The sequence below is a fragment of the Trachinotus anak genome, unplaced genomic scaffold (genome assembly GCF_046630095.1).
Source record: "Trachinotus anak isolate AG129_WGS33_773 ecotype Australia unplaced genomic scaffold, CSIRO_AGI_Tana_v1 ptg000035l, whole genome shotgun sequence".
NCBI classification, from domain to species: domain Eukaryota; kingdom Metazoa; phylum Chordata; class Actinopteri; order Carangiformes; family Carangidae; genus Trachinotus; species Trachinotus anak.
In genome coordinates, this window is record NW_027273886.1 from 730,377 (window position 1) to 754,550 (window position 24,174).

The 24,174-nt window shown below is 36.6% G+C and overlaps 3 protein-coding genes across 6 annotated transcripts; all 3 read left to right on the forward strand.

Moving 5' to 3' along the window:
• Positions 1-43: 43 nt before the first annotated feature.
• fsd1l (fibronectin type III and SPRY domain containing 1-like) lies at positions 44-9,224 on the forward strand. 3 transcript variants are annotated; one of them, XM_071472157.1, is made up of 13 exons: positions 44-180; positions 1,111-1,206; positions 1,303-1,434; positions 2,468-2,569; positions 2,782-2,804; positions 3,266-3,387; positions 4,216-4,440; positions 4,655-4,753; positions 5,012-5,141; positions 6,582-6,670; positions 7,159-7,413; positions 7,731-7,819; positions 8,539-9,224. In XM_071472157.1, the coding sequence occupies exons 1-13, from the start codon at positions 85-87 to the stop codon at positions 8,638-8,640; spliced, it is 1,560 nt and encodes a 519-aa protein (XP_071328258.1). In that variant the 5' UTR covers positions 44-84; the 3' UTR covers positions 8,641-9,224. The 3 variants fall into 3 exon arrangements, with proteins under 3 accessions (XP_071328258.1, XP_071328259.1, XP_071328260.1); XM_071472158.1 differs by having other exon boundaries at positions 6,585-6,670; XM_071472159.1 differs by lacking the exon at positions 44-180 and adding an exon at positions 213-984.
• A 4,157-nt stretch (positions 9,225-13,381) lies between these two features.
• Positions 13,382-16,413, forward strand: LOC139614692 (band 4.1-like protein 4). Of its 2 annotated transcripts, XM_071472169.1 has the most exons (6): positions 13,382-14,256; positions 14,379-14,483; positions 14,572-14,617; positions 14,845-14,923; positions 15,373-15,470; positions 15,622-16,413. In XM_071472169.1, exons 1-6 carry the CDS (start codon positions 14,161-14,163, stop codon positions 15,705-15,707), a joined length of 510 nt encoding a protein of 169 aa, XP_071328270.1. In that variant the 5' UTR covers positions 13,382-14,160; the 3' UTR covers positions 15,708-16,413. The 2 variants fall into 2 exon arrangements, 1 of the variants encoding a protein (XP_071328270.1); XR_011687117.1 differs by lacking the exons at positions 13,382-14,256; positions 14,379-14,483; positions 14,572-14,617; positions 14,845-14,923 and adding an exon at positions 15,119-15,249 and having other exon boundaries at positions 15,622-15,664.
• Positions 16,414-17,942: 1,529 nt separating this feature from the next.
• Positions 17,943-21,924, forward strand: LOC139614652 (band 4.1-like protein 4). The gene is made up of 7 exons (XM_071472089.1): positions 17,943-18,048; positions 18,162-18,206; positions 18,450-18,532; positions 19,004-19,073; positions 19,447-19,515; positions 19,730-19,795; positions 19,863-21,924. The coding sequence occupies exons 3-7, from the start codon at positions 18,523-18,525 to the stop codon at positions 19,915-19,917; spliced, it is 270 nt and encodes an 89-aa protein (XP_071328190.1). The 5' UTR covers positions 17,943-18,048; positions 18,162-18,206; positions 18,450-18,522; the 3' UTR covers positions 19,918-21,924.
• Positions 21,925-24,174: the final 2,250 nt, after the last annotated feature.

Consider the following 24,174-nt stretch of genomic DNA (forward strand, 5'->3'; position numbering starts at 1 on the left):
CTAAAACCAGCGTCTTCTGTCTGTCAGAGGGTCAGCGATCCTCAGACCCTTATTTTGACAGTGAAGACAGGAAATGGGGCTGTCATGTTTGTGACTTCACTTCCTGTCAGTGCTCACATCCCCCGCTCTCTCTCTCTCTCTTTCTCTCTCTCCCTCTCTCAGGTGATGGACGCCCAGAAGGTAAGAATGTGATCGATCGATGATCAATAATATCCGGTCTGTCTGCTGAGGGTGAGTCACATAGACAGCACATGGACAGAGAGAGAGAGAGGATTCGCTAGCTGATAGCTGTTAGCCGTTAACTCTCTCTCTTGTTCAGTTACTAGGTCTCTCAACCTCTCTCTCTCTCTCTCTCTCTCTCTCTCTGGACGAGTGAGCATCAATCTGAATTAGGGATTTACAGATAAGACTCTCTCTCTCTCTCTCTCTCTCTCTCTCTCTCTCTCTCTCTCTCTCTCTCTTTGGTCGAGTCATTGTCAGAATGAATGTATTGATTAGCAGATTATCATCAATCTTTTTGTTCAGGGGATTTTCCTCCTCAGGTAACTCCACCTCCTTTATTCTCTTTTATTCTCTGTGTAACTTAACCCCGTCAGTGTAACCCTACCTCCCTTTACCACCCTACGCCCCCCAATGAGGTGAACATGTTAGAAGGAAAGAAAATACTATTGATAAATAAACCAATAGCTACAGAACATTGATGATCAGGCTAATGCAGGTGAAGGAAAATTTCAGGTAAATGTTTTCAGGTAAATTTATGTCTACAGTTTTATAGGAAATGGTGATGTCAGAAACAGGAAGCTGAAGAGAATCAGCTGATTGGTGTAAAGGGACAATGTGATGAGGGTGGTGCTGAGTGTGTGCAGGTAAAGAGGGAAGAAGCCCACCTGGAAACCCACTCACAGGGTTCCTGTTAGTGAGACCAGTGGACCCAGTTCTACAAACCCCTGTAGTTTAACCTGAACAGGTACAGTGCAGGTACAGGTGAGTCACGGCTCAGGTGACATTGACATGAACTCAGGGTTTCTACAGGACTGTGATTTTCAGTTTCTTCTAAAACCAGATTTTACTTTAAAATAAAAATGTGTTTGTGTTTTTGTTTCTGAACAGGAAGCTCTGCGCAGGATCATCAGCACATTAGCAAATAAAAACGAAGAGCTCCAAAACTTCCTGGAAACAGTTGACAACACACTGACAGGACTGCAGGTCAGAGGCTGAGAGGGTGGGGCTTAGAGAGGGCGGGGCTTAGAGAGGCGGGAACAGTGTAAAAAAACAACAAAAAACTAAACTTTTTCTAATCAGGAGGAGTCATGTAAGGTGATGTCAGACCTGGAGGTGGAGCTTGAGAAACTAAACTCCGCCCTGGAGGATAAGGGGGCGGAGCTCCGTGACATCATCAAAGAGGAGAAGCGCAGAAAGGAGGCAGAGCTGCAGGTGAATATTTTTTTAGTCCTTTTCCAGCTCAATTTTCTGTTGTGATTTTATTTTCTCTGTAATGTTGATTTTACACTAAATGTTATGTTTTTTCCTAAACACATTTCCTACATAGTTTGGCACAAAATTATTAATTTTTTTCAATGATATTTTGTTAATTTTCAAACTTTTCTGTTTTTTGTCTGATAAACATTTCTCATTAGAAAAAACCTTCCTATATGTTTTTACTTTTTACTTTGACAAAGATTTTTGTTTCAGGCTGTAATACTTTTTAAAGGCACAGTATCCAATTTTCTGCTGCCAGGGGTCTCCCTTCTCAATACAATAACAAAAGATGGCTTTTGGTGACATCATGAAGCAGTGTGGGATCATGGGAGTTGTAGTCTCCTCCTGGTCTGGATCCTTCAGTGTCAGTGGTTCAGGAGGTTTTGACCTGGAGCTGAATTCTCCACAGAGTCTCCTCCTCTCCTCAACAAACAGATCAGCTGATCAGAACCAGTAAAAACACTGAATCAAATAGTTTCACAGTTAAAGTCACTGATTGGTCGACGCTCTTCAGTGACACAGGACGTCTCTGATTGGCTGGAGCTGAGCTGTCTAACATTTCCTCAGCTTGTTTCTCTGAGAACTTCAGATCTAAAATCCTTCATCTGGTTCAGATACAGAGCTGAAAACCACCAAGGAGGAGAAAGAGGATCTGAAACATGAGACTTCAACCTGAGCTTCTGTCAGACAAACACAACACTGACACCTGAGCAGACAGGATATGACATCACTGACAGGCAACCAATGAGACAGAGTGTTACCATAATTAAAATCACAGATTTCTCTGTTTGAGAATTGATGGAAACATTTATGATGATGGGATAACACAACACAGCAACATGTAGAACTGAGGTCTGGTGGATTTAACGAGGAACAGTCACAGATTATAACTTTTAACTACTTTCTCATTTTGTCAAATATCTTTCCACTTTACTCCCCGTTTTCCTGTTTAATTTTATGTTTTTTTGGTTTGTTTGTGATTTTCCAGAAGCAGCTTTCAGAGGGAAAATATGCTCTGTTTTCATGTGAAGAACTGCTCGAGTTTGCAAATCAAACACTGACCATCACCACCGAAGAAGAATTCCTACAGGTAGGACGACAGGACAAAACCATGTGTGAGCATAAGATGCTCTTAGCAGGCAGTCACCGGTTCAACTCCTGACCGGTCCAACTCTTTCCCGCATGTCCTTCCCCTCTCTCTACCCCCTTTCCTGTCAGTCTCTACTGATCTATAATAAAGGCATAAAACACCCCCCCCCCCAAAAAAATAATTAAATTGTCTTTTATCTGTTTTATTTTCAGGCAGCTAAACAAATCAAAGAAAGGTATGTTCACTGTTAAAATATATTTTAAAATGAACATGATTTAATGTTCTATTCTAGCTTATATTTATATGAATTGTGTTTATTAAATGCAGTGTTGTGTTGTCACTTTTAGTTTTGTCACTATTGATTTTAATTGTTTCATCACCATATCATATAATCATTATTCTTTTGTTTCCATTTGCTATTTTTGTTTTATATTTTTAAGTTGATTTTCGCAGTCATTTGTTTTTGTTTTTGACATTTATAATGTATGTTATTTATTTTACTTTCATGTTTTGTTTCCATTTCTTCTGAAACATTAACACAAAATTAAACTAACATCAAAGTTAAGCCTCATAAATGAATCGCAGCTCTGAAACTATTTGCATGTAAACTCCGGCCCCTTAACATACCAACCCCACCCCAAATACTAACACTTAACCCACCCCTCCTGTTGGTGCCCTGCCCCCTCCTGTCGCTAGGGTAACAATGGCTCCAGCATTTCGGCTGACAACCCGTCCGGCAGTGTCAGAGAACATGACACAATTCACAGTTGACTTCAGTGCGGAGAGGGTGGGGCTTCAACGACTTCACTTCCTGCCAGGTGAGTCAATCAGGGAATTCATTTCAACCTCTGACTTCAGGTAAGACACAGTTTTTAACCTCAGCTGTCAGCTCTCACTCTTGTCCACACAAAACACATTTTCTAATTGTTTTTATTCTTTTTTTCCCCCTTGTTTTTGTCTTTGCATTAAAATTATTTTTCTTATTTCTAAAGATATTTCTTGTTTGTTTTTGGCAATCATTCAGTATTTTTGCATTCTCAAAATCATTATCAGACATGTTTCATTTGTGTAGCATAGTTTCATCAGTTTTTATTTTTCCTGTTTGTTATTTGATAGTATTTTTCCTTTTTGAACTCCTCAACTTGTTGCTTCTTCTTTTTCAGTCTGAAAGAAAAACACAAAACACTGCCCTTATAAAATTATTATCAAATATTATCAAAATTTAATGTCAGAAATAAAAATCAAGTTTTGGCAAAAGAACACTGTTAAAATTTACCAACATCATGACAACATGAACAACGTCTCGGACGAAATCACAGTCACATTAATAAAAAGAAGATCAACAAAAAACCCCACTGATTTTATTGTTTTATTTTAATCTTTTCATTCTCTCCACCCTTATTTCACCAATGTTATTCTACTTTTTTTATTCGTATATCACTCTTGTTTTTGTCTTTTTGAATGTTTTCTTTGTTTCTCTATTTTTCACTTTGAAGTTCAGGAGGTTAAAACATCTATAGTTTCCATGACAACTGAGCAAACTTTATGTGCTGATGAAGATTGTGTGAGACAGTTGAAAGCTCCAGAACAAGCCAGTAAGGGATTTTGTTAACATTTTTCTTGTTTTGATTGTTTATTTTTTACAGTACCCAGAGCTCCAGAGATTGACATTTCAAAGTGTGTTGTCTATGACAACAACATCACGGTTGCCTGGCAACCAGCCGGAGAGGCTGATGATGGCATTAACAGACCAATTGAACGCTATGAACTTGAATACCGAAAAACAAACAGCGACAGCTCATTGAGAGCCACAGGAGAGGCATGCTGGGAAAAAATATGTGACATCACAGAGACTCAGGTCACCATCTCAGGTGAGGTCAGAGGGGACGGTAGAAAGATGTGAGGTCAGGTCATAGTACGTCCTGAACCATAAATTTAATTCAAATTATTTTTTTTATTTGTGACATAAACTCATTAAAACAAGTTCAGCTGATTTCAAATGGAATAGATTAATTATAAAATGTAAAATGTTCTTCACATTAGTCATTGTTTTCATTAATGTTACATTTTGTTTTCATTTTCCAGGTCTGAAGTTTGACTCTCTCTTTGTCATCATTCGAGTTCGAGCAAAAAACAAAACGGCCGCTGGAGAGTTCTCTGAGCCTGTTACCATGGAAACAAGAGGTGAACGAACAAATGGTTGAATGAAGGGATGAAAGAATAGATGACTGGATGAATGATTGAATGGATTAATCGATAAATGAATAGATGGATGAGTGAAGAGTGAGACAAATAACAAAGAATCGTTTTCTCTGGGCAAGAGACATAAAGAAAAAACAAGAGATAGAAAGAGATCAAGAAATGTGAAAAAATAAGATTAATATAAAAAGTTAAAAATGAAATTATTACTACAACTTTATTTTTCTTTTTCTTTAACTGTAGCATATAACTTTGGCTTTGATGCATCGACAGCCCACACTGAGCTGAAGGTTCAGGGTGACACAGTGATCTGGGAGCCTCAGGGGGTCAAAGGTCATGACCCCCGACTCAGAGGCAAAGAGAGTAAAAGCAGGTGAGGAAATGTACCACTGATGATGTCATCAGGTTTTATTTCTTTTTTTTTGGGGGGGGGGGGGGGGGGGGGGGGGCTTTTGTGCCTTTATTATAGTTCAGTGGAGACTGACAGGAAAGGGTCTAGAGAGAGGGGAAGGACATGCAGGAAAGAGTCGAGCCCGCGACTGCCTGCTAAGAGCGTCTTGCGCTCACATGGTACACGCCCAAACCACTCGACTACCAGGCTGCCCCCAGGTTTTATTTCTTAAAACTTTATTTATATATTTGTGTAGACAGTCAGTGTTGATAGTTGTTGGTGTTCACTGCAGGTTGTCGTTGTAAACACTGTAAATTGTATTGTACAGCACAAAGAACAGGAACATATGATAATGACTGATTTAATTATGAAGAGAACAAATCAGACATTCATGGGAAACAAACACCAGAATAATTCATGTAAAACCAAGCAAATGGCAAATTAACATTATTATGCTTCGTACTACAGCCCAGTGTAAAACAATTTCTTTATTTACTGTTAGGCTTCAGACACAACTACACAAAAAAAAACAAGGTGAACGACTGTTGTTTTTGGGGTTATTTTACCAGCTGCTTTACATTTAAATACAAAACATCTCAATATTAACCAGAGAACATCTCGTGATGTAATTACAGCAGCAGGTTGACCTTTGACCCATCAGGACTCACCCACACCCACCTTCAAACTTTTGTTATTGTATCTGACAGGTTGTGATGTTACCATAGTAACAAGCTCTGTCCACAGACAGACAGACAGATTCACAAGGTGAAAACAATAGCTGATGGTCACCGATGGTTGTTGTGTACCTGTACAACAGGTGCTCAGTCATTATGAATTTCAAAGTTGTTTCAATCTTCAGTATGTTTTCTGTGCTGCTGTTTGTTTGTGTCCTTAACATTTTTATCCCTCTTCAGTCTCCGTACTGCGTCCTCTGCGACTCCCTCAGGTAGAAACTGTCTTTGCTGTCTGGTTGCTTAGCAACTGCCGTGTCACCAGTCACCTTCTTCATCCACCATCTCTTTGTCATGCAGCCAATCACATCACTGCTGACATCAGTGCTGACATCACATCAGCATTTATTTTAGTCTGATATCGTCATGTTTGTACTTTTGAACTCTCTCGTGTTTTTAACGTATTTTTATTGTTTTGTTTTTATCTGCAAACGGGTTCAACTTATTTCAAAATAAATCACCTGTTTCTTTCATATAAATCTGTTTAAATCTTGTTTAATAAGACAATTAAAGGGTGAAAGATATTTCAGAAATTTCATAACATTATTGTATTTCTATTTCTATGTTGAAATTTTGATTTTTTCATCTTTTTCTGTCTGCTGCATCATTGCTTTGACACAACCATTGGATGTGCTGGATTTTTATTTTTATTCTCTGGAAAACCTCTGACAGGTTTATTTCATTTCATTAGCAGCAGAAGCACCACACCGTCACCCAGTAAGACGGCGGGAAGTCGAGCCGGACGTGACAGATTTGCTGGAGAGTCGTACACAGTCCTGGGTACTATTACACTGATGCTATTCATGCCAATAAATGCCTTTTAAAATAAAAACACTGGAGGAAAAAGAATAATAAATATATTGTTATTTAATCATTTAAATTAGAGAAAATAAAAAATATTATAATTATAATTTAAATGTAGAAAATACTTATGAGTTGTTCACATCATCAAACGTTAATTGAAAATATAATATATTGAAAATAAAAAATATATTAAACTTTTAACACCTGAAATTATTTTTTTAAATATCATTGATTGTACTTACTGGTTTTTATTTCGAATAATTATCAATGCTGATTATTAGCACTGGCCTTTATTTATAACAAGAATCATGTGACTTTAATTTTAAAGATTATAACAGAAAAGATTGTCTGTGGCTTTCATTTTGAAAACATTTTCTTATTTAAAATTTTCTTCACTCTACAAAAAAAATCTAATATTTTGTACTTTAAACATTTTTAAATGTTTTAATTCCTCCGCCTCCTAGGTGACAAGGAAATGATGGGTGGCTGCCACTACTGGGAGCTCCGCCCCCTGGCTGACTGGAAATCATTTAGTGTGGGTGTGGCCTACCGGGCCAGCCTGGGCCGCTTTGACCAATTAGGGAAGAGTGCCAGTTCGTGGTGTCTCCATGCCAGCCAATGGCTGCAGAGCTCACTCGCTGTCAAACACAACAATCGAGCAAAACCACTGGATTGGCCGCTGCCTCAACATATTGGAATCTACTGTGACTACGACAACGGTGTGAAGAAATATTTTATTGTTTTCATTGTTACTTTATTTATGCACTTTCACCTGACAATGGCCAACTTGCTTTTCCTCTTTAACTGTTTTCAGTTTCACGCTTCAGCTGACTTCAGTTCTCACACACTGACGCTTCAACTGTTTACAGCTTTAGGTTTCTGCTCCTCAGCTGCTGATGTAACAACGTTCAGCTCTCAAAATATTTCACAACAGAGTTTACAGTGTCACTGTTTCATGTTTTTGAATTTGTATCTGAGCTTTCTATCAGCTTGTCATGGTCTTCAGATTGATCTGATGTGTCTCTTTGTGGTTCAGGCGATTTGTCATTTATTGATGTTGATCGACTTCGTCTTCTTCACTCCTTCAAAACAAAGTTCAGCCAGCCACTCATCCCTGCCTTCACTGTGAGTACTGCAGTAATACTACAGTAAAACTACACTGTCCCAGCCTTCACTGTGAGTCTGTTTATGTTCAGCAGGTTGATGTTTTACAGTTAAATATGTTTATTCAATACAAAAATATGCCAACTGACATTGGGTGAGGAGGAAGCTGGAGAACCAGGAGGGAACCCACACAGACAAGGGGAGAACATCCAAACTCTGATTGACAGTTGTTCCATAAAATAAATAAGCAAACTGTCATCAGGTTTTGATCCAAATGATGCTCAGTCCTGGTTGGTGCATGTAATCATGTAACAAAAACATTTTCTATCTGAACTATGCCCACTTCAACCCAGTGAAAAAACAACAAAACAAACAAACAGAAATGTGTGAAATCACCAGAGCTGTTGTACCTTTGTCAGTTTACACAGCCGTCAAGTGCTTGTAAGTATTCTGGGCAGTATTTTTGCTTTAATTTAAAAGAAGACAAATTTTTTGTTGTTTAAAAAACTGTGTCTATAAAATCAACAGAAACCAGTTCAACAAAAGTTTTATTTATATATCAAGGATATAAACATATAATATAAAATGAATATAAAGTCTGACCATGTGCATGTGTGTAGTAGTACTGCAGGAGTATTTAACTTTATCCTGTGGTATTTGTGCAGTACTTTGCAGTGAAGTACTTGTCCTCTTAGTATCACAATGCTAACAGTAGTAACAGTAGTAAAACTGCATTGCAGGTTTGGTGCGGTGGTTTCACCATAATGACGGGTCTGCAAGTGCCGAGCTTCATGGGAAATTTCCTCTCCACCAATCGGAGCCTGAGTAACCTGTCACAGTAGATCCACTTTCCTTTAATTATCTGTTTTTATTTTATTTTGTTATTTTTCAAACTGTCAGTAATTTAATTCTTATGACATAAATTTAACAATGTTGTATTGCATATAAAAATTATTTGTAAACAGTTGTCATTAAAAAAAATGATATAGAATATAAAGCAAATTGTATCATAATTTTAAGGCCTATAGTGATTTTATTGATTTTTCTTACCTGCTCTTATTTTGAAAGTCTTGACTGAAGCCATAGTTTTTTTTTGTTTGAATGCTTTTATTTTAAAGAAATAATAATGTTGTCTTTTATTTGGAGCTTTTATTTTAACTGATTTTGTATCTCAGAAATTCATATTTTTAGGGTTTATGTGAAAGGCTTTTATTATGAAAGACCTTATTAGAGATAGTGCTAAGTGTTCCTACTTCTTTTGTTGACTGCATGACAGACTTTTATTTTAAGGTAAATCTGAATATCAGATAACGTGATGGTTTTTCAGTGGATGTTGAAAATCAGGATGAAATTTATTTCCAGTGTTTATTAAATAAATTATAAAAATGTGAAGTCAGAACAATAAATATACTAAAGGTGGTTTGTATTTATTGATCCATGCTTACAGATATACACACGTACATGCTTGTTTCCTTCCATCTCCAACTATCCATTCATCATTTCTTCTTGAAGTTTAGAAATTTAGAAATGTATCCTTCCACAATGACTCCAGTGAAGGTCCCAGGTCACATTTGGCAATGAGAGAAACTCTGATGTCCTCCAGCCCTAAAGACATTAGCAGATCTTCACCCTGTGTTTAAATGGTGGAACCAATGACTTCAGCAAGGTGTGTAGCCAGGGTACCATCCCTCTCACCTGTGAGGGGCAGGTGCCCTGAGGGGGGGTTAAGGGAAGGTTGTGAGCACAGGATTGAATAAAATACTTGGAGGCATCTGAAGTCAGCTGGGTGTACCCAGTCTGCACAGGTGCTGCCCAGTCACTCTAACTAACTAATGTTATGTCCCTGTTGTCTCAGTTTTCTGTGAGTCTCTCTATTTAACATGAAATCTAAAATCAAGTTATCTAATGTAGAGAAACCTCTAATACAGTGAATGAGAGACAGAGAGCTTGACTTTCTGCATTAGATCCCCCACCAACACCTCCACCTTCACCTTGTGGACGAGTTCCTTTCATACCTTGTTTTTTATGAGCGTCCTGCTCCAGATACTGAAGGTCATAAAGTTTATGACTGATCTGACATGAATGACAGAGAACACACTCTGACAGAGATGTGACACAATCTGCTGAAAAGCAGACATCCCACTCTGTTGGATTTGTTGAAACTGAAGAAATACTCAATTCCTTTGTGGTTTTACAGTGAAGTTACAGAGTGGAGCTTTCTCCCTCACTAACTATCTTTAACAGGTGCTAACACCTGAGAGCAAACAAAGCAGTCAAATTGAATTTAGGCCTGACGTCAAGTTATTGACAGAATTGACATTAAATCATGATGAACCACTGCAGTAACTGGATGTTTTCTAGCTGGCTTGGAAAATATAGGTGGGGGGTTTTATTTTGAAACGACTCCCTCCATCCTAAACAAGGTACAAGTCTAGATAACACGCTGCCTGCTGAACCCTGACCCTGGTCTAAATCTGGAACATATGGTTTACTCCTCCCAGACACTAAACACATCCTGTACATAAATATCTACGTACATATACAAACTAAAGTAATAATAAATGAATACATTAAATATTTTTAAAAAGTAGTGAATAAATAGATAAACATTTAAATACCAAAGATACTGAACAGCAGATGTAAAGACAGTAATGACTGTGATGAATAATGAATAATGAATAATATTTAGGTGATAATAATAATTAGATAATACAGTGTGATCCCGAATCTGAAATTCTGGACTCCACCAGTCTCAAGACTCAAAATCCAGAGATGAAAAGTGTCCTGAACCTCTTGCGCTGATGGTTCTCCACCTGTAGAGGAACTGACCTGAGTTCAGGTGGTTTCTTTAACTGTCAGGGTCTAATCATGTAACTAGCCAATCAATACCTTCGATCAGTCTTTCACGTTTCATGTCACCTCCTTTGCTGACATCTACAGGTATGAGTACAGGTGTGTATCTTTGTTGTCACATGACTCCTCCGTCTCCTCACACCTGCTCCTTAGATGACTCTTCCTCCTCCCTTGTTCTCAACGCCCCCTCCCTTCTGCAGACCTCGTACAGGCGAAAGGAGGCAAAGGCAGTTGCGAGCAGACAGGAAGCTCCAAGGATCAACCACCAACTGAAGGATGAGAAAGACGCGCCCTGCAGAAACAAAGACTGGTTCAGCACAGGACTACAGGACTGAGACTAAAGGACTGACACTAAAGGACTGAGACCACAGGACTGAGACCACAGGACTGAGACTACAGGACTGAGACTAGACAACTGAGACTACAGGAATGAACCATCAGGACTGAGACTAAAGGACTAAGACTAAAGGACTGAGACTAAAGGATGAGACTACAGGACTAAGACTAAAGGACTGAGACCACAGGACTGAACCAACTGGTCAGCTGATTTCTTCTTAGGGTCTAAGGACTGAGGGGTTGTGGTCTGCTGGTTTTTGGTTGGTCACAGTGATCCTATAAGTGAGTGAATCGAACTCTGAAGCTTTAGACCTGAATAAAACCCTCATCAGGATCAGTGAGCTGATCTGAGGATTAGGTGTTGGTGCTTGTGTGGCTGAAGGTTTTATCTGAGGCTGGAGAGCAGAATAATGCAGGACTAAGATGATCCAGAACCAACCATGTCTGAAAATAAATCTGCAAAATCAGCTCAACAACATAAAACATGAGCTGATCACATCTATTAATGATTAATCAATGATTATCTGTCTGATTAAAGTCGTCTGAGGTAGAATGTGCTAATGCTAACAGAGTGACAGCTAGTTACCTTGGTGATGCAGTACAGTCCAAAACAGATGAGAACAATCAAAGACAGAATCTGGATACAGAGAGGACAACAAGAGTCCTGAGACATGATTGGTCCTTTCAAAACACCACCAGCCAATAGGATGCTCTTCCAAGCAAGTAAATATTTAAAATTTTTAAATCCAAATCTGAAAATTATTTTAAAAAATGTAAATATGAATGGAAAAAAAACATTTTTTAACACTGTAAAACAACTATAAAATAATTTTAAAAAAATAGTATTATAGATATTGTTAAAATCAAAACATTGATGGAACAAAATGTCTTTGAAGTTTAGTTAAAATAAAATCAAGTTAAAAAAATAATGTTTATAAATCAAGCTGGTGACAACTGTCACAAAACAATAACAAAAAATAACAACAACAAAAAAAGAAATAAAATAAACAAAACCTAAGAAGAGACAAGTAAATAGAGTGATGAGTGAAGTGAAACCAACATTTATATCTGCAGCTTTAATCCTACACTGAAAAAGATCTAATCTGAATCCATTAGTTGATTAACACAAGCTGCAACACTATAAAAAATTCTGCTAAAAACAAAGTTGATAATTAAAAGCAAATAATATTTGCGAATATTAATATAATATATAAGCAAATCATTTTGGGTTCACAGAGAAATAAACACAATAAACTGGATTCAGCAACTTTTATAAAGATTTTAATTATTAATATATTTCAGTTCTTCTTGTTCAGAAAACAATAAGTCTATACACAGATATAGTTACATATTTAATATTCACTGGGAAAAACTTTATTAAACTGAAATATTTAGCAAATGTACATACTAAAAATATATATGATAAATTGTTTACTTACATAAAATAAAGAGTACAAATGATGATAAATCTAACAACAGAAAAGTGAGATATTTATTTACTATAAATTATTATTTGATTGAAAAACTGAAATAAATGATTTTTCATGAATGAGAAGTTTCTCCTTTCTCATCATTTTCTTCTTTTCAGCAAAGAAACTTTAAACAGGAAAGAAATTTATTTTCAATTAAGTTAATGACATTAAATTAAAGATGTTTTTCTGTTTACGTTGCATTCACTTTGGATTTAGAGCTTTTAGAGATAATCCTCTGTTCACTTTAATTAGACTGTGAGTGTGTTACTGTGTGAGAGGCATTCAAACACAGTGACAGAGAAACAGCAATAAAAACATCAGAGATTATTGATTATTGATCCACAGGTGATGATGACAGACAGAGGTGATAGATAAAGGAGAGATGAAAACCTGACAACAGCCAAACTACTGACCAATCAGATACCTGGAAAACCTGAGTCATCGTCTCTACAGGATCCTGACAGGGACAAAAGAGAGGAGAGTAAAGTCTAATAATAAAGATCAGCAGATGTTTGTATGGATCAGTGGATGTCCACAGGTTCACAGCCTTGAGTTAGCCAATGCAGGAAATTAATAGGCTAATGTTGGCTATTTATATTTGTTTGATTTGCTTGAGAAGACAAATACCTGTTTTTATTCTGGTCATGTGATCAGATTTCACCTGATGACGTCACTGTAACTGGATTTACCTGCAGTTTCTTCTTAGATCATATCAATACTTTATTCATGGTTCCGATGATGATGTTTAGAATTAAAAGCTCGTACCTGGACAGGTAAACCAGACTGAACTGAACCAGGTCATAACCAGCTTCGTTATCAGGATGTCAGTGTTAGGTTAAGTCAAGCCAAATAACAAAGTTTAACCTGGATATTTGTTGTACTTTGTGGTTCAGTTAATGCAAATATGTTTTATTCATTTGATATAAAAAAAGGGAAAAAAATGAGAGGATCATCTGCACGGCAACACAACAACAAAACAAGAGAGAGAGAGAAGGAGAGGAGGAGGGAGGGGGTTGTTACCACGGCAACAAAACAACAGACAAGAAGAGAAACAGGAATAAGAGGAAAAGGAGGACAATCACCAGAAAAAGAAAAAGAAGAAGTGAAAGAGAACAAAGTGAATCTGCAGCAGCAGGTGAGAAACACTCCTAACTTTATTCCCCATAATGCAACTGTTCTAGTCTGATCAGCCAGACTGACGTTTATTCTGTCACCACTCTGTGACGACATCTGCTCATATGAGCTTTTTCTATTTAACATAATCTTTGTGTCAACATTAAATTAATTTATTTAGCAAATATGTAGAAAAGACAAAGACAAAATGGCTGCAATATAAAAAAATAAGACAGAATAATAATAAAACTGTATCAATACGATCTGAGAATAAACAGTGAGACCTAAAGGTGAGTTCAGTTACAGTGACGTCATCAGGTGAAACCCGAACAACATGATCACATGACCAGAATAAGAACAGTAGAAATAAATATTCTGTCTGATGATGATGATAATGATGATGAACAAACTGAACATGTGATGAAGAATAAACAGTTTAATGCTGATGTCATCACTGAAAACCTGTGAAATTGTCCTTTAAACTGTTTTATTTTTAACTGGCTGACTCTAACTCATGATTGGTTGATCTCTCAGGTGTTTCTGCCCCAGGTAACATTTCCTTTTAAGATAATTTTGCACTTCATAAAAATGACCTGTTTCTGCGGCAACCGGGAGGACTTTTATGGAGAAGTGCTCCTATTGGACGAAAAGAAGATAACACTAACGGATGAGCGAGGCATTAAGGTGAGCAAGGACTTCCTGCTCTGTTTTTTCTCATATATTAAATTGTTTCTATAAAATATTTCTGATCTCTCTCTTTGGTGTTGCTCATTAAAAACCTCAATACAATTTTTTTTCATCCCTAGAAATCCTCGAAGGTGGCAGCCATCTTGCAGCAGGTGTTTTCACACCTGAAGGTGGTTGAAATCGAATTCTTTGGTCTGAGATTCTGTGACAACAAACAGCAGACAGTGAGAAAATCCCAGAAAACATTAAATGATTCTGTCACTGAATTTACTCTGATACAGTTTAATTTAATTGTGGTTGTGTTTCTTTCAGCACTGGTTGGATCCTTTAAAAACAATTTCACAACATCGAGACCTCGGTGAGTTTCACAAAAATCAATGATGTTTAAAATAAGATGTATTTTTACACCTGATGATTTAAGTGTTTTTCTGTCACATGTATTTTCATTAATGATGTTTTATGTTCTTTAACTTTCACACAAATTCAATCAAACATTAAATAGATTATATATATATATATATATATATGTGTGTGTGTGTGTGTGTGTGTGTGTGTGTGTGTGTGTTTTTGACTGTTTTGTCCTAGTTGGGCCGCCATACATTTTTTACTTTGGTGTTAAATTTTATGCTGAAGCTCCATCGAAGCTGAAAGAGGAAGTGACACGGTAAAATAATTCTTTTTATTTCTTAATAAATAAATACATTTTTTCAATCAGTGTAAATGTGTTTAATGACTTCCTGTCACACTGGAGCAGAGACGAGAGGAAGGAAGGAAGAGGAGAGGAGGAGAGGAGATGAGAGGAGAAGGAGAGGAGGAGAGGACAGAAAGAGGAGAGGAGGGGAGGAGAGGAAAGGAGAGGAGGAGGAGGACAGAAAGAGGAAAGGAGGAGAGGAGGAGAAGAAGGAGAGGAGATTCCCTGCATCAATATCATGTTTACAGATCAAAATCAAACCAACATGCTGAATATCTACGTATCCATGATGACAACATGTCAGTGTCACTGATATAAAATATTTCATCATCATTATCATCATCATCATTTAAAGCTCTGTTTGTCCTTATTTCCTGGTTATAAATGACTCAGATGACATCACCAGGTGTTTTCTCTGACAGGTGGCAGTTTTACCTGCAGGTTCGTCAAGATGTCCGTCGAGGTCGCCTGCCATGCCCCGCTCACCTTAGACCTCAGCTCTTTGCTCTGATGCTGCATGGTGAGAAAACACTTTACATCAATTCAATGTTTATCGTTTCTGTTCTTTATTCTCTAATAATATTTATTCATCATTTATCTTTGTTTCTATTTATCTATCTTTATGTCAAAAATTTCTTTTCTTTTTTATTATTTTTATTTGTTTTTATCAGTGGAGCGAGGCGATGACGCTGGGCTGGAGATGTCAGATTCAGAGGAAAGGGAAGAAGTGCAAAATATCTATAAGCGTTTCAGGTAGAGAGGAAACACAGAAATAAACTTTCTGAATCAACAATGTTAGAAACTGGAGAAGAAGAAAGAACATGTATGTGATGTTTGAATGATGTAAAAAATCCTTCTCTAACAGTCAGACATCTCTGAGCAACACTGAGGCCCTGTCACTAACAAATTCTCTCTCTCGTTGTTCAGTGGTGTCTCTCGCCCTCAGGCTCAGAGTCTCTTCCTGTCTCTCTGCAGCTCCCTGCGGATGTATGGGGTGTCTCTGTTCAATGCCTATGTAAGATCAATAATCACTGATCAGTCATCAGTGATCAATAATCTGTACCAACCCAACACTTAAGTTTCATTTGGTCACTGGCTTTCAAATGTTTTACTTGTTACATCATTCAGATGTTCATAAATTATGTATTCATCAATCACATGTTCATCAGTCGTATATTTATCATGTTTATAAACCACATGTTTACTCCCATGATGCCTTGCCAGGGGGAGAACCAGTCTGAGTACTTCTTGGGTCCAACTCCAGTGGGTGTGGTGATCTACAAGAACAATATGCTGGTGGGAAAATATTTCTGGTAGGCGTGAAACCTCACTAACATCTTTGATCACCAGTTAAATACATCTGTTCAGAGTGAGACCAACACATACAAACATATACAATAAACGCACATTAAAGAAGTCTGTAAATGTTTACATAAACAACTATCCATCCATTTTCTACACCATTTGTCCAAACTGGGTCAAAGAGGGGCTGGAGCCAAGCCCAGCTGACATTGGGCGATGGCAGAGTCCACCCTGGATAGGACGCCAGTCTGTCACATGACATATAGAGACAAACAACCATTCACTCGCACTCAGACCTCCAGGTAATTTAGAGTCACCAGTTAACCTAACATGTCTTTGACTGTGGGAGGAAGCTTGAGAACCAGGAGGGAACCCACACAGACACAAAGAAAGGCCCCAGGCCCGGGGATTGTACCCAGAACCTGTGGGGCAACAGTGCTAACCACTGCACCACTGTACCATTAAAATATTATAAAACAGTATTTAACAAATGTTCGTATAAATATAGTTTTTAACAATTTATGTGAACAACATGTAATAATTTGTATAAATATATAACAACATAACAGAGGCATTAATAGATTTTTGCATAATTATGAATCATCTGCTTAAATAAACATTAAATATTTTTGAATAAATATTAATAAACAGTATTGACAAATGTTTCTTAAAATATACACAAACAACAGAAATGTTTTCATTAATATGAATAATTTGTATACATTTAAATGAACAAATCATCTGTAACACTGACTGGGTAGCAGAGGACAAGAGTTAATTCCAAGCCAAAGGTCATATTTCTCTTTTCTATTGCAAAAACAAGGCACTTTGTTATTTTAGCTCATATGATACTGACTTACTGACTTAGACACAACTCATCCACACACAGTAACACAACTCTGAGTGACTGTAACATAAAATCAGTTGATTATTTTTCTAATTCTATTTATGCTGCCAACAATTTCCACCACACAACACAATAAATATTTCAGTGTTTGTTCAATTGTCAATAAACAGGGTAAATTAAAGTATAACTATCAATTAAAACTGTGATCATGTGACCTGTCATGTGACTCTTTTCCTCAGGCAGAGAATCACCAAACTTCACTTTAAAGATGAAACGTTTGAGCTCAGAGTTGCTGGGAAAAATGTGAGTTCCTATTTGCTGACTGGTGCTAATGTTAACACTAATGCTAATGATGATGGCAAATCATCATACCAACTCTAACAGTTTCTAAAGTAAACTTTATCGATCACAAGCAGGAGAACAACTGTCAAAAACAGCAGAGGTACAAGAATAAGTAGAATACTACATATATACTACTTATATATATATATATATATATATATATATACACACACAATATAGTCAGAACACAAAGTGAATGTATCACATATAGTACAGCAGTACTGCAGTACTGCATACACAGACATAGATCAAGTGTATCAGGACAAATAATCCCACATAACAGGAGGAGACAAAAAAAGCAACAAAAAAACCCACTAATGTACTAATAATTAGACACACACACACACACACACACACCAGCTACAGTGTCACAGTAAGCAAAATTTTATACAAATCTCAACAAAGAAACACGATCTTAAAATATACATTACGTGTGATTGTGTGTGTGTGTGTGTGTGTGTGTGTGTGTGTGTGTGGGTGTGTGTGTGTGTGGGGGGTGTGTTTTTGTGTTTCAGGGTTCAGAGACATCGTTCTTCTTTCAGACATCAGATCGATCCGACTGTAAACGTCTGTGGAGATGTTGTGTTGAACATCATGTCTTCTTCAGGTAACACACATACACACACACACACACACACACACACACACGCACACACACACACACACACACACACACTGATTTAATGATTTGTTAATGTGACTCTTATTCATTGTGTTCAGGATATCAGCGCTGAATCCTTTGACATGCAAAGAGAAACACAACAGGTAAACACACAAACATTTCTCCTGACTTTGATTTAAACTCCTTTTCTTTTTCTTTATTTATTGTATTTATTGTTTTAATTTTTTTGTGATGTTATCAGATGTAATTTTTATTGCATTTCATTTTTGTTTTGGTAATTCATTATTGTATTGTTAGTTATTATTATTCGCTTGTTATTGCATGTAAAATATCTGTTTATAAAATGTTTGTGAGATTCTCTCTCTCTTTCTCTTTTCTATGTGAAGTATTGCTCATTTGCCCACTCTGGTTTATCTGCGGCTGAAAAACAAAACTGCCAATAAAACAACAGATTTCTCTATGAGACACAGTGTGTACACCTTCTGTTATTATTATTACTATTAGTTTAATTATTAGTAGTATCAGTATTATCATTATTATCATGTATACTTTTGGAGAGTACAGGACAGTCATCATTATTATTATTAATTAATTATTATCATTATTATTAATCATAATTTTTTAAATCATTGTTTTTAGTCTTCTGAACTCTGAACTTTCCTCCAAACGACATTAATGCTCAGAAATGTCATTAAAGTCTTCCACTGTCATTTTACCCATATTTCACAAAAACTCATGATATTTCCCTTGGATTAATTTGAAATTATACTCTATATTTATTTATTTAATTTATAATAAATATTTGTATTTCATAACTATTTTATTCATGTATGATTTGACAGTAGAGTATTTTCTGTTGATTTTAATCTTTAAACTATTTAGTTTTTTCTAAAATAGTTTATAAACATTTTACAGTCTCTGCCCCTCTCTTCTCTCCCAGCCAATCACACAGCAGGGTGTGTCAGCAGTGAACCAATGATAACACAGACAGTGCCGCCTGCTGTTCAAAGGTGAGAAGACTACATAGTAAATAAAGAGTGATTTCAGACACAGCTCTTATTAAACTTGTTTTAAAACATTTTTGATGATGTCATGAGATCATATGATGACATCATGTGATCAACTGATAATGTCATGTCATGAATGTAATGAATGGAAGTTATGCCAGAAGAACATTCTGCTAATCTGTAAGTGGTGTGGTGTGTGCATGTCATGTTGATGATGTATGCTGGGGGTGTTCAGGATGTGTTGGCCCCTGTGAAACATGCAGAGCGATATTAAAGAATTCCCGGTAAAGTTATGGAGCTGGCTTGTTATTTCTTTATGCCCATAAGATTAGGCATATCTACAGATATTACAATGAAGTTTGTCTTGTAACTGCAGGTCAGAGTGGAGGGCAAAGGAAGACCAAGTTAAACCCAGTGCACCATGGGAAAACAGCGGCCCTGTGAGGTGAAAGACAAAAACAACATATAAAATAAAATGTGTGATGTGAACTTGTATGCTTGTAAATCATCAATTATCAAATAATTAAATACAACAAGACAGTGAATAACAAATCAAATAAATGTCAACATAACAAATCATCGTATATCATATACTCTTCTAATTATAAATAATATTGAATAATATAATCTGATTACTGTATGAATATTTTCTGTTCCAGTGGCCTGTTCAACTCAAAGTTTCCTCCAAGCACCAAAGAAGAAAAACAAGATGGAGGACCACAGAGGTAAGAAAAAAAGAAAGAAAAAAGGACAATAAATTACTTGAAGACCATGTTTTTGTTTGTATTTCAGGCGAAGCAGAAGTCTGGATGGTGATCGACCAATCAGACAACAGCGGAGGAGGTGAGGGGCGTGGTTTTTTTATACAGTCATTTTTCTTTTCTACATATTAATATGGAAAAAAAATTAATTGGAGGATTTCATGAGAAACAAAATTACGATTTTTTAAGAGTTTGGAAAGTTCAAGTTCAGTCTTTAAAATTTTGGAAAAACCTTCAAGTTTCTGTAAACTTTGATCTGTAGGTCTGTAAGTCTCTTTCGCTAATCCAGTTCCTGTTTTCACTTTATGGTCGCACAGTGACCAGTCACCTGAATCTAACTCCCAGATTGTAGATTGTATGCACAAATGCTTTGTAGTGCAGACAAATGCCAATGCTAGGGTTAGGGTTAGGGTTAGGGTTAACCTAACCCTAACTATTCCAGTTTTTAGGCTTGTTTAGACTTAGTTTTAGGCTAATGCTACAATTCAGTGAAGTGGACCACCAATGCTTATCCAAATTCTATTAGTTTTTCTAAATGAAACATCAAAGCTAATGAAAACAATGTTATCTAGTCATTTAATAATGTTGCATGTCCACAAAAATGTTATCATCCAACTCTGGCTAATGCTAATGCTCTCTAGTCTTCCAGATAAACCAGATAACCTTATATGGCAACACATCCAGTAAGTGTGTGTGAAGAACTTTGATAGTCCACGTGCTCTGTGCAGACATTGTTGCTAACATGCTAAGATGCTAAGCTGCTCTCCTTTAGCTGGGCTGAATGATCTGTCCATTCATTTACATTTACATTTACATTTAGTCATTTAGCAGACACTTTTATCCAAAGCGACTTACAGAAAGGGGAACAATCAAGGTTAAGTGCGATAAGAAGTGTTAGTGCAGCAATAAGTGCTAGTGACGATTCTTTAAGTGTAGATTTGTTATGTAGTACTAGGAGAGAAGGTGCTCTCTGAAGAGCTGGGTCTTCAGGAGTCTTTTAAAGGTAGAGAGGGACGCCCCTGCTCTGGTAGGAAGTGGTAGTGCATTCCACCAACAGGGGACATTCAGAAAGAGTTCCCATAGAGACTGCGTCTGCTGCTCCCCCCACAGGAATAAAATGTAAAAGAAAATGCAAAAAAAGTGTAAATGTAGGTAAATAGTGAAAAAGTGACTTCATTTCCACTATTTCCATATCTATAGTGTATTGTGGTTTTATAAGAATGAAAGTTGTATATTTTAATATATGTTGTAAAAGCCATACTAGAGACAGGAGTTTAACTTTTGTAATAGCTACAGCATGTGGGTTTCATGCTCTGCATTGGACCTATGCTCAACTGCATCAACATTTAATTAATTAATTTATTTGTTCAATTATGTATTTAATAGTTTAGTTTTAGTATTGTTCTATTTAATATATGAATGATATTAACTATGTTAATGTGTGTATATGTGTGTATACAGGAAGCAGCTGGTGGAGCCTGATGGTTTGATTTACAGACAGATGGAGGAAATACCTTATACGGAAGTGAGGTAAGGATGGAAGGAAAGAATAAAGGAATTAAGGAAACTTGTTTGTGTCCTACAGAGTTTCAGGGGAGCCAATCAGAGTACATCGTTCTCCAAGGCAACGACAACATCGTTGGTGGGCGTCGACTTCAGACCTCCAGCAGGTGTCAAGCAAGTGTTTCAATCGGTGATGTCATCATTAACTGATTACTGATTACTGTTTGTCTGTTAGTGCAAAGATGGAGCTAGCTACTCTTCCTATTACCATGGCAGCCAACACTTCCTATCGATCACCCACAAGTCCCTGAGCCTTCTGCTGACTCGGTGTCTATCCACAATTCAGTGGGTGCTGTTGGTACTGTGTGTACTTGTCAGGTTTAAACATCCCAAAACATTATTAAAATACAAAGAGAGAAGACACAGAGTTAGAGCTCTTTTTACTCGCGAGGAGAACGGACAGAGATGTACTCAGTTACACTCTCCAACCCACTCTGAGTACATCTTGCCGTCTCCTCTTTTTTATTTCCTTAGGGTGGTCCCTAGTTACATGGGAAATGCAGCCTCTAAAGGATGGGGGATACACAGGTTGCACTCCTTATCTAAAAACGTTGTAAGAATGTTTTTGTTTCCAGCAGGTGTGTTCAAGGTCTGGGACCTTGCTAATTTATCAGTTGCATAGTTTCTCAGAACATCCCTCTACTCTAACTCAAAGAGTTTCATGTTTATCTCTTCAGTGTGGTTTCGCTCTGTGCCCCGTCCTTGAATCTGCATGTGAGTCCTCCTGATGTCTCTGAAAAACAGCTTGCACAACACTCTACATAGTAGCACACACACACAGGCATATGTATAACTCTTAAACAGTATAAGCAAATGTAAGATAACTTCTATGTACAATAATTCCAACAGTACTGTATACCTGTACACAAAATATTCGTGTATAGTAAGTAATACATATGTTTACAAAGAACTAACAGTACCTTATACTGCTGTATTAACTGGGTTTTTTGTTTCCTTATTTAGATGCTGTCATGTTTTCAGACCTCTGCTGATTAAATATGAACCATATAAATATAAAAAATACTTAAGTATGAAGAATAAAATATTGTAAGTGAATGTTCTGTTTCATGTTGGTATACCAATGAAAGTATAACCAAGTATTATAATGTGCAGTATAACATACTAATGTAAGTATATCAGTTTTTATCGATTAGCTTAGTTAATTGATAAGTCAATAGCAGCAAAGGTTTTGCAGAGCACTGTCTTCTGGTAACAAGAAAAACTACTTCAAACAGCTGGATACAGTTGTTGAAATTATGAAGAAATTTGAATTTTGAATAGAAAGTAACAGCTTTTTATTGTGGAATAATATGATATAAAATACAGGGCAATATACTAATGTTATCAATCAATAAAACTTTATTTGATCAAACATCATACATCCATCCACATATCACTGTGTGTATGTTACCGTGTGTGTGTGTTGAGATATAACATCAGTGCACAGTATGTCCTAAATTAGTTTAACACCACCCTGGTAAATAACTGTGTGTTTCTTGTAAGTCAGTAAAACCAGCTTGAGCCAAATGTACAATTCAAAGTTCACACATCCATTAGCAGGTAGGGGTCATTCATTATAAGATGTTGTCATGGATACAATGAGAAACTGAAGATATAGTCTGACCTTGTGATGCTGAGCATGCTCAGTGTGAACCTAGGTGAGCAGAGAATAACAGATTAATGTATGAAAAAAAAGTCTCACACACACACACACACGCACAAACAAACTGAATATCCATGAAACCTTTGTTTTCCATTAAAAGCTTGAAACAATGACTCTACCTGAAGAATCAAACCCAGCATATTGTCTTTAGCAGAGCACAGAAGTTTTCTCAGTGAACTGTTTAGACTAAATATGAACATTCAAACAGAAAACTGCTACCAGCTTAAGATAGCTCTTGAGTTTGTTTCAGGAAACTGGATCCACAGACTGATGTTGAATTTAGAGACACAGTGTGATCACTGCTGTGTTATACCTGAACTCATGAACAACTGTCAGCTGTTATTACTTTAATAAATCAAAGGAATGTTAGAACAAACCTCTGAACACACTGAAGGACCCATTCCACCATGGACATCAGTACTACAGTTACACCTGTAGGCAATGTATCTGCACTGCAATACTACAGTTACACCTAAAGGATACTGTATCTGCACTGCAATAGTACATAGAACCACCGCAACTCAACAAATGTGCAGTTACCTCAAGTGCAAAATCCCAGCTCCTTTTTTATCTTGATTGCAATTGTTTATATATATATATATATATATAATAAAAAAATATATATTTTTATATATCATTATTTTATAGCTTTTTTATGTCTTACATTTTATATTTAATGTATACATTTGAATATTGTAGATACACTTTAAATTTGTTTAATTTGAACTCTTCTATTTTTGATATTTGTTATGATGAATTGCTTTGGATTGGTTTCATTTTGCTCTACAATGAGAATAAAAGAACCTTGAATAGAATCAGTAGAATCCAGGCCTCAGCGGGTCGAGGACTTGGCTCTGCAAACAGTGGTCCATTTGCTTCTTGTGTTTGTTGTGTATTTGTTTTGTTTTCATTTGTTTGTTTGTGTTTGCTCTCTGAGTGCTCTGCAGGGAGAAGGTCTAGGACAGGTGAGACATGGTACAGGTGAGGTGAGTTATAGTTTTAGGTAATGTGGTTAAACAAATATTATTACAACAATGTTATTCTGTGTGGTGGAAGAAGGAGGTATGGAGCTGTAGGGGAGGATGAAGTATAAACCATTTTTGATTTTTTTGGATGA

Excerpts from the sequence above, each read along its gene's own strand:
- LOC139614652 (XM_071472089.1), top strand. Across the intron at positions 19,074-19,446 it reads GTGCCGCCTGCTGTTCAAAG|GTCAGAGTGGAGGGCAAAGG; the intron begins GTGAGAAGACTA and ends TTGTAACTGCAG. Across the intron at positions 19,796-19,862 it reads CAAGATGGAGGACCACAGAG|GCGAAGCAGAAGTCTGGATG; the intron begins GTAAGAAAAAAA and ends TTTGTATTTCAG.
- fsd1l (XM_071472157.1), top strand. The coding sequence starts at position 85 with ATGTTTGTGACTTCACTTCCTGTCAGTGCTCACATCCCCCGCTCTCTC. Across the intron at positions 6,671-7,158 it reads AGAGTCGTACACAGTCCTGG|GTGACAAGGAAATGATGGGT; the intron begins GTACTATTACAC and ends TCCGCCTCCTAG. Across the intron at positions 7,820-8,538 it reads CACTCATCCCTGCCTTCACT|GTTTGGTGCGGTGGTTTCAC; the intron begins GTGAGTACTGCA and ends ACTGCATTGCAG.
- LOC139614692 (XM_071472169.1), top strand. The coding sequence starts at position 14,161 with ATGACCTGTTTCTGCGGCAACCGGGAGGACTTTTATGGAGAAGTGCTC. Across the intron at positions 14,924-15,372 it reads CTGAAAGAGGAAGTGACACG|GTGGCAGTTTTACCTGCAGG; the intron begins GTAAAATAATTC and ends TTTCTCTGACAG. Across the intron at positions 15,471-15,621 it reads CTTTGCTCTGATGCTGCATG|TGGAGCGAGGCGATGACGCT; the intron begins GTGAGAAAACAC and ends TGTTTTTATCAG.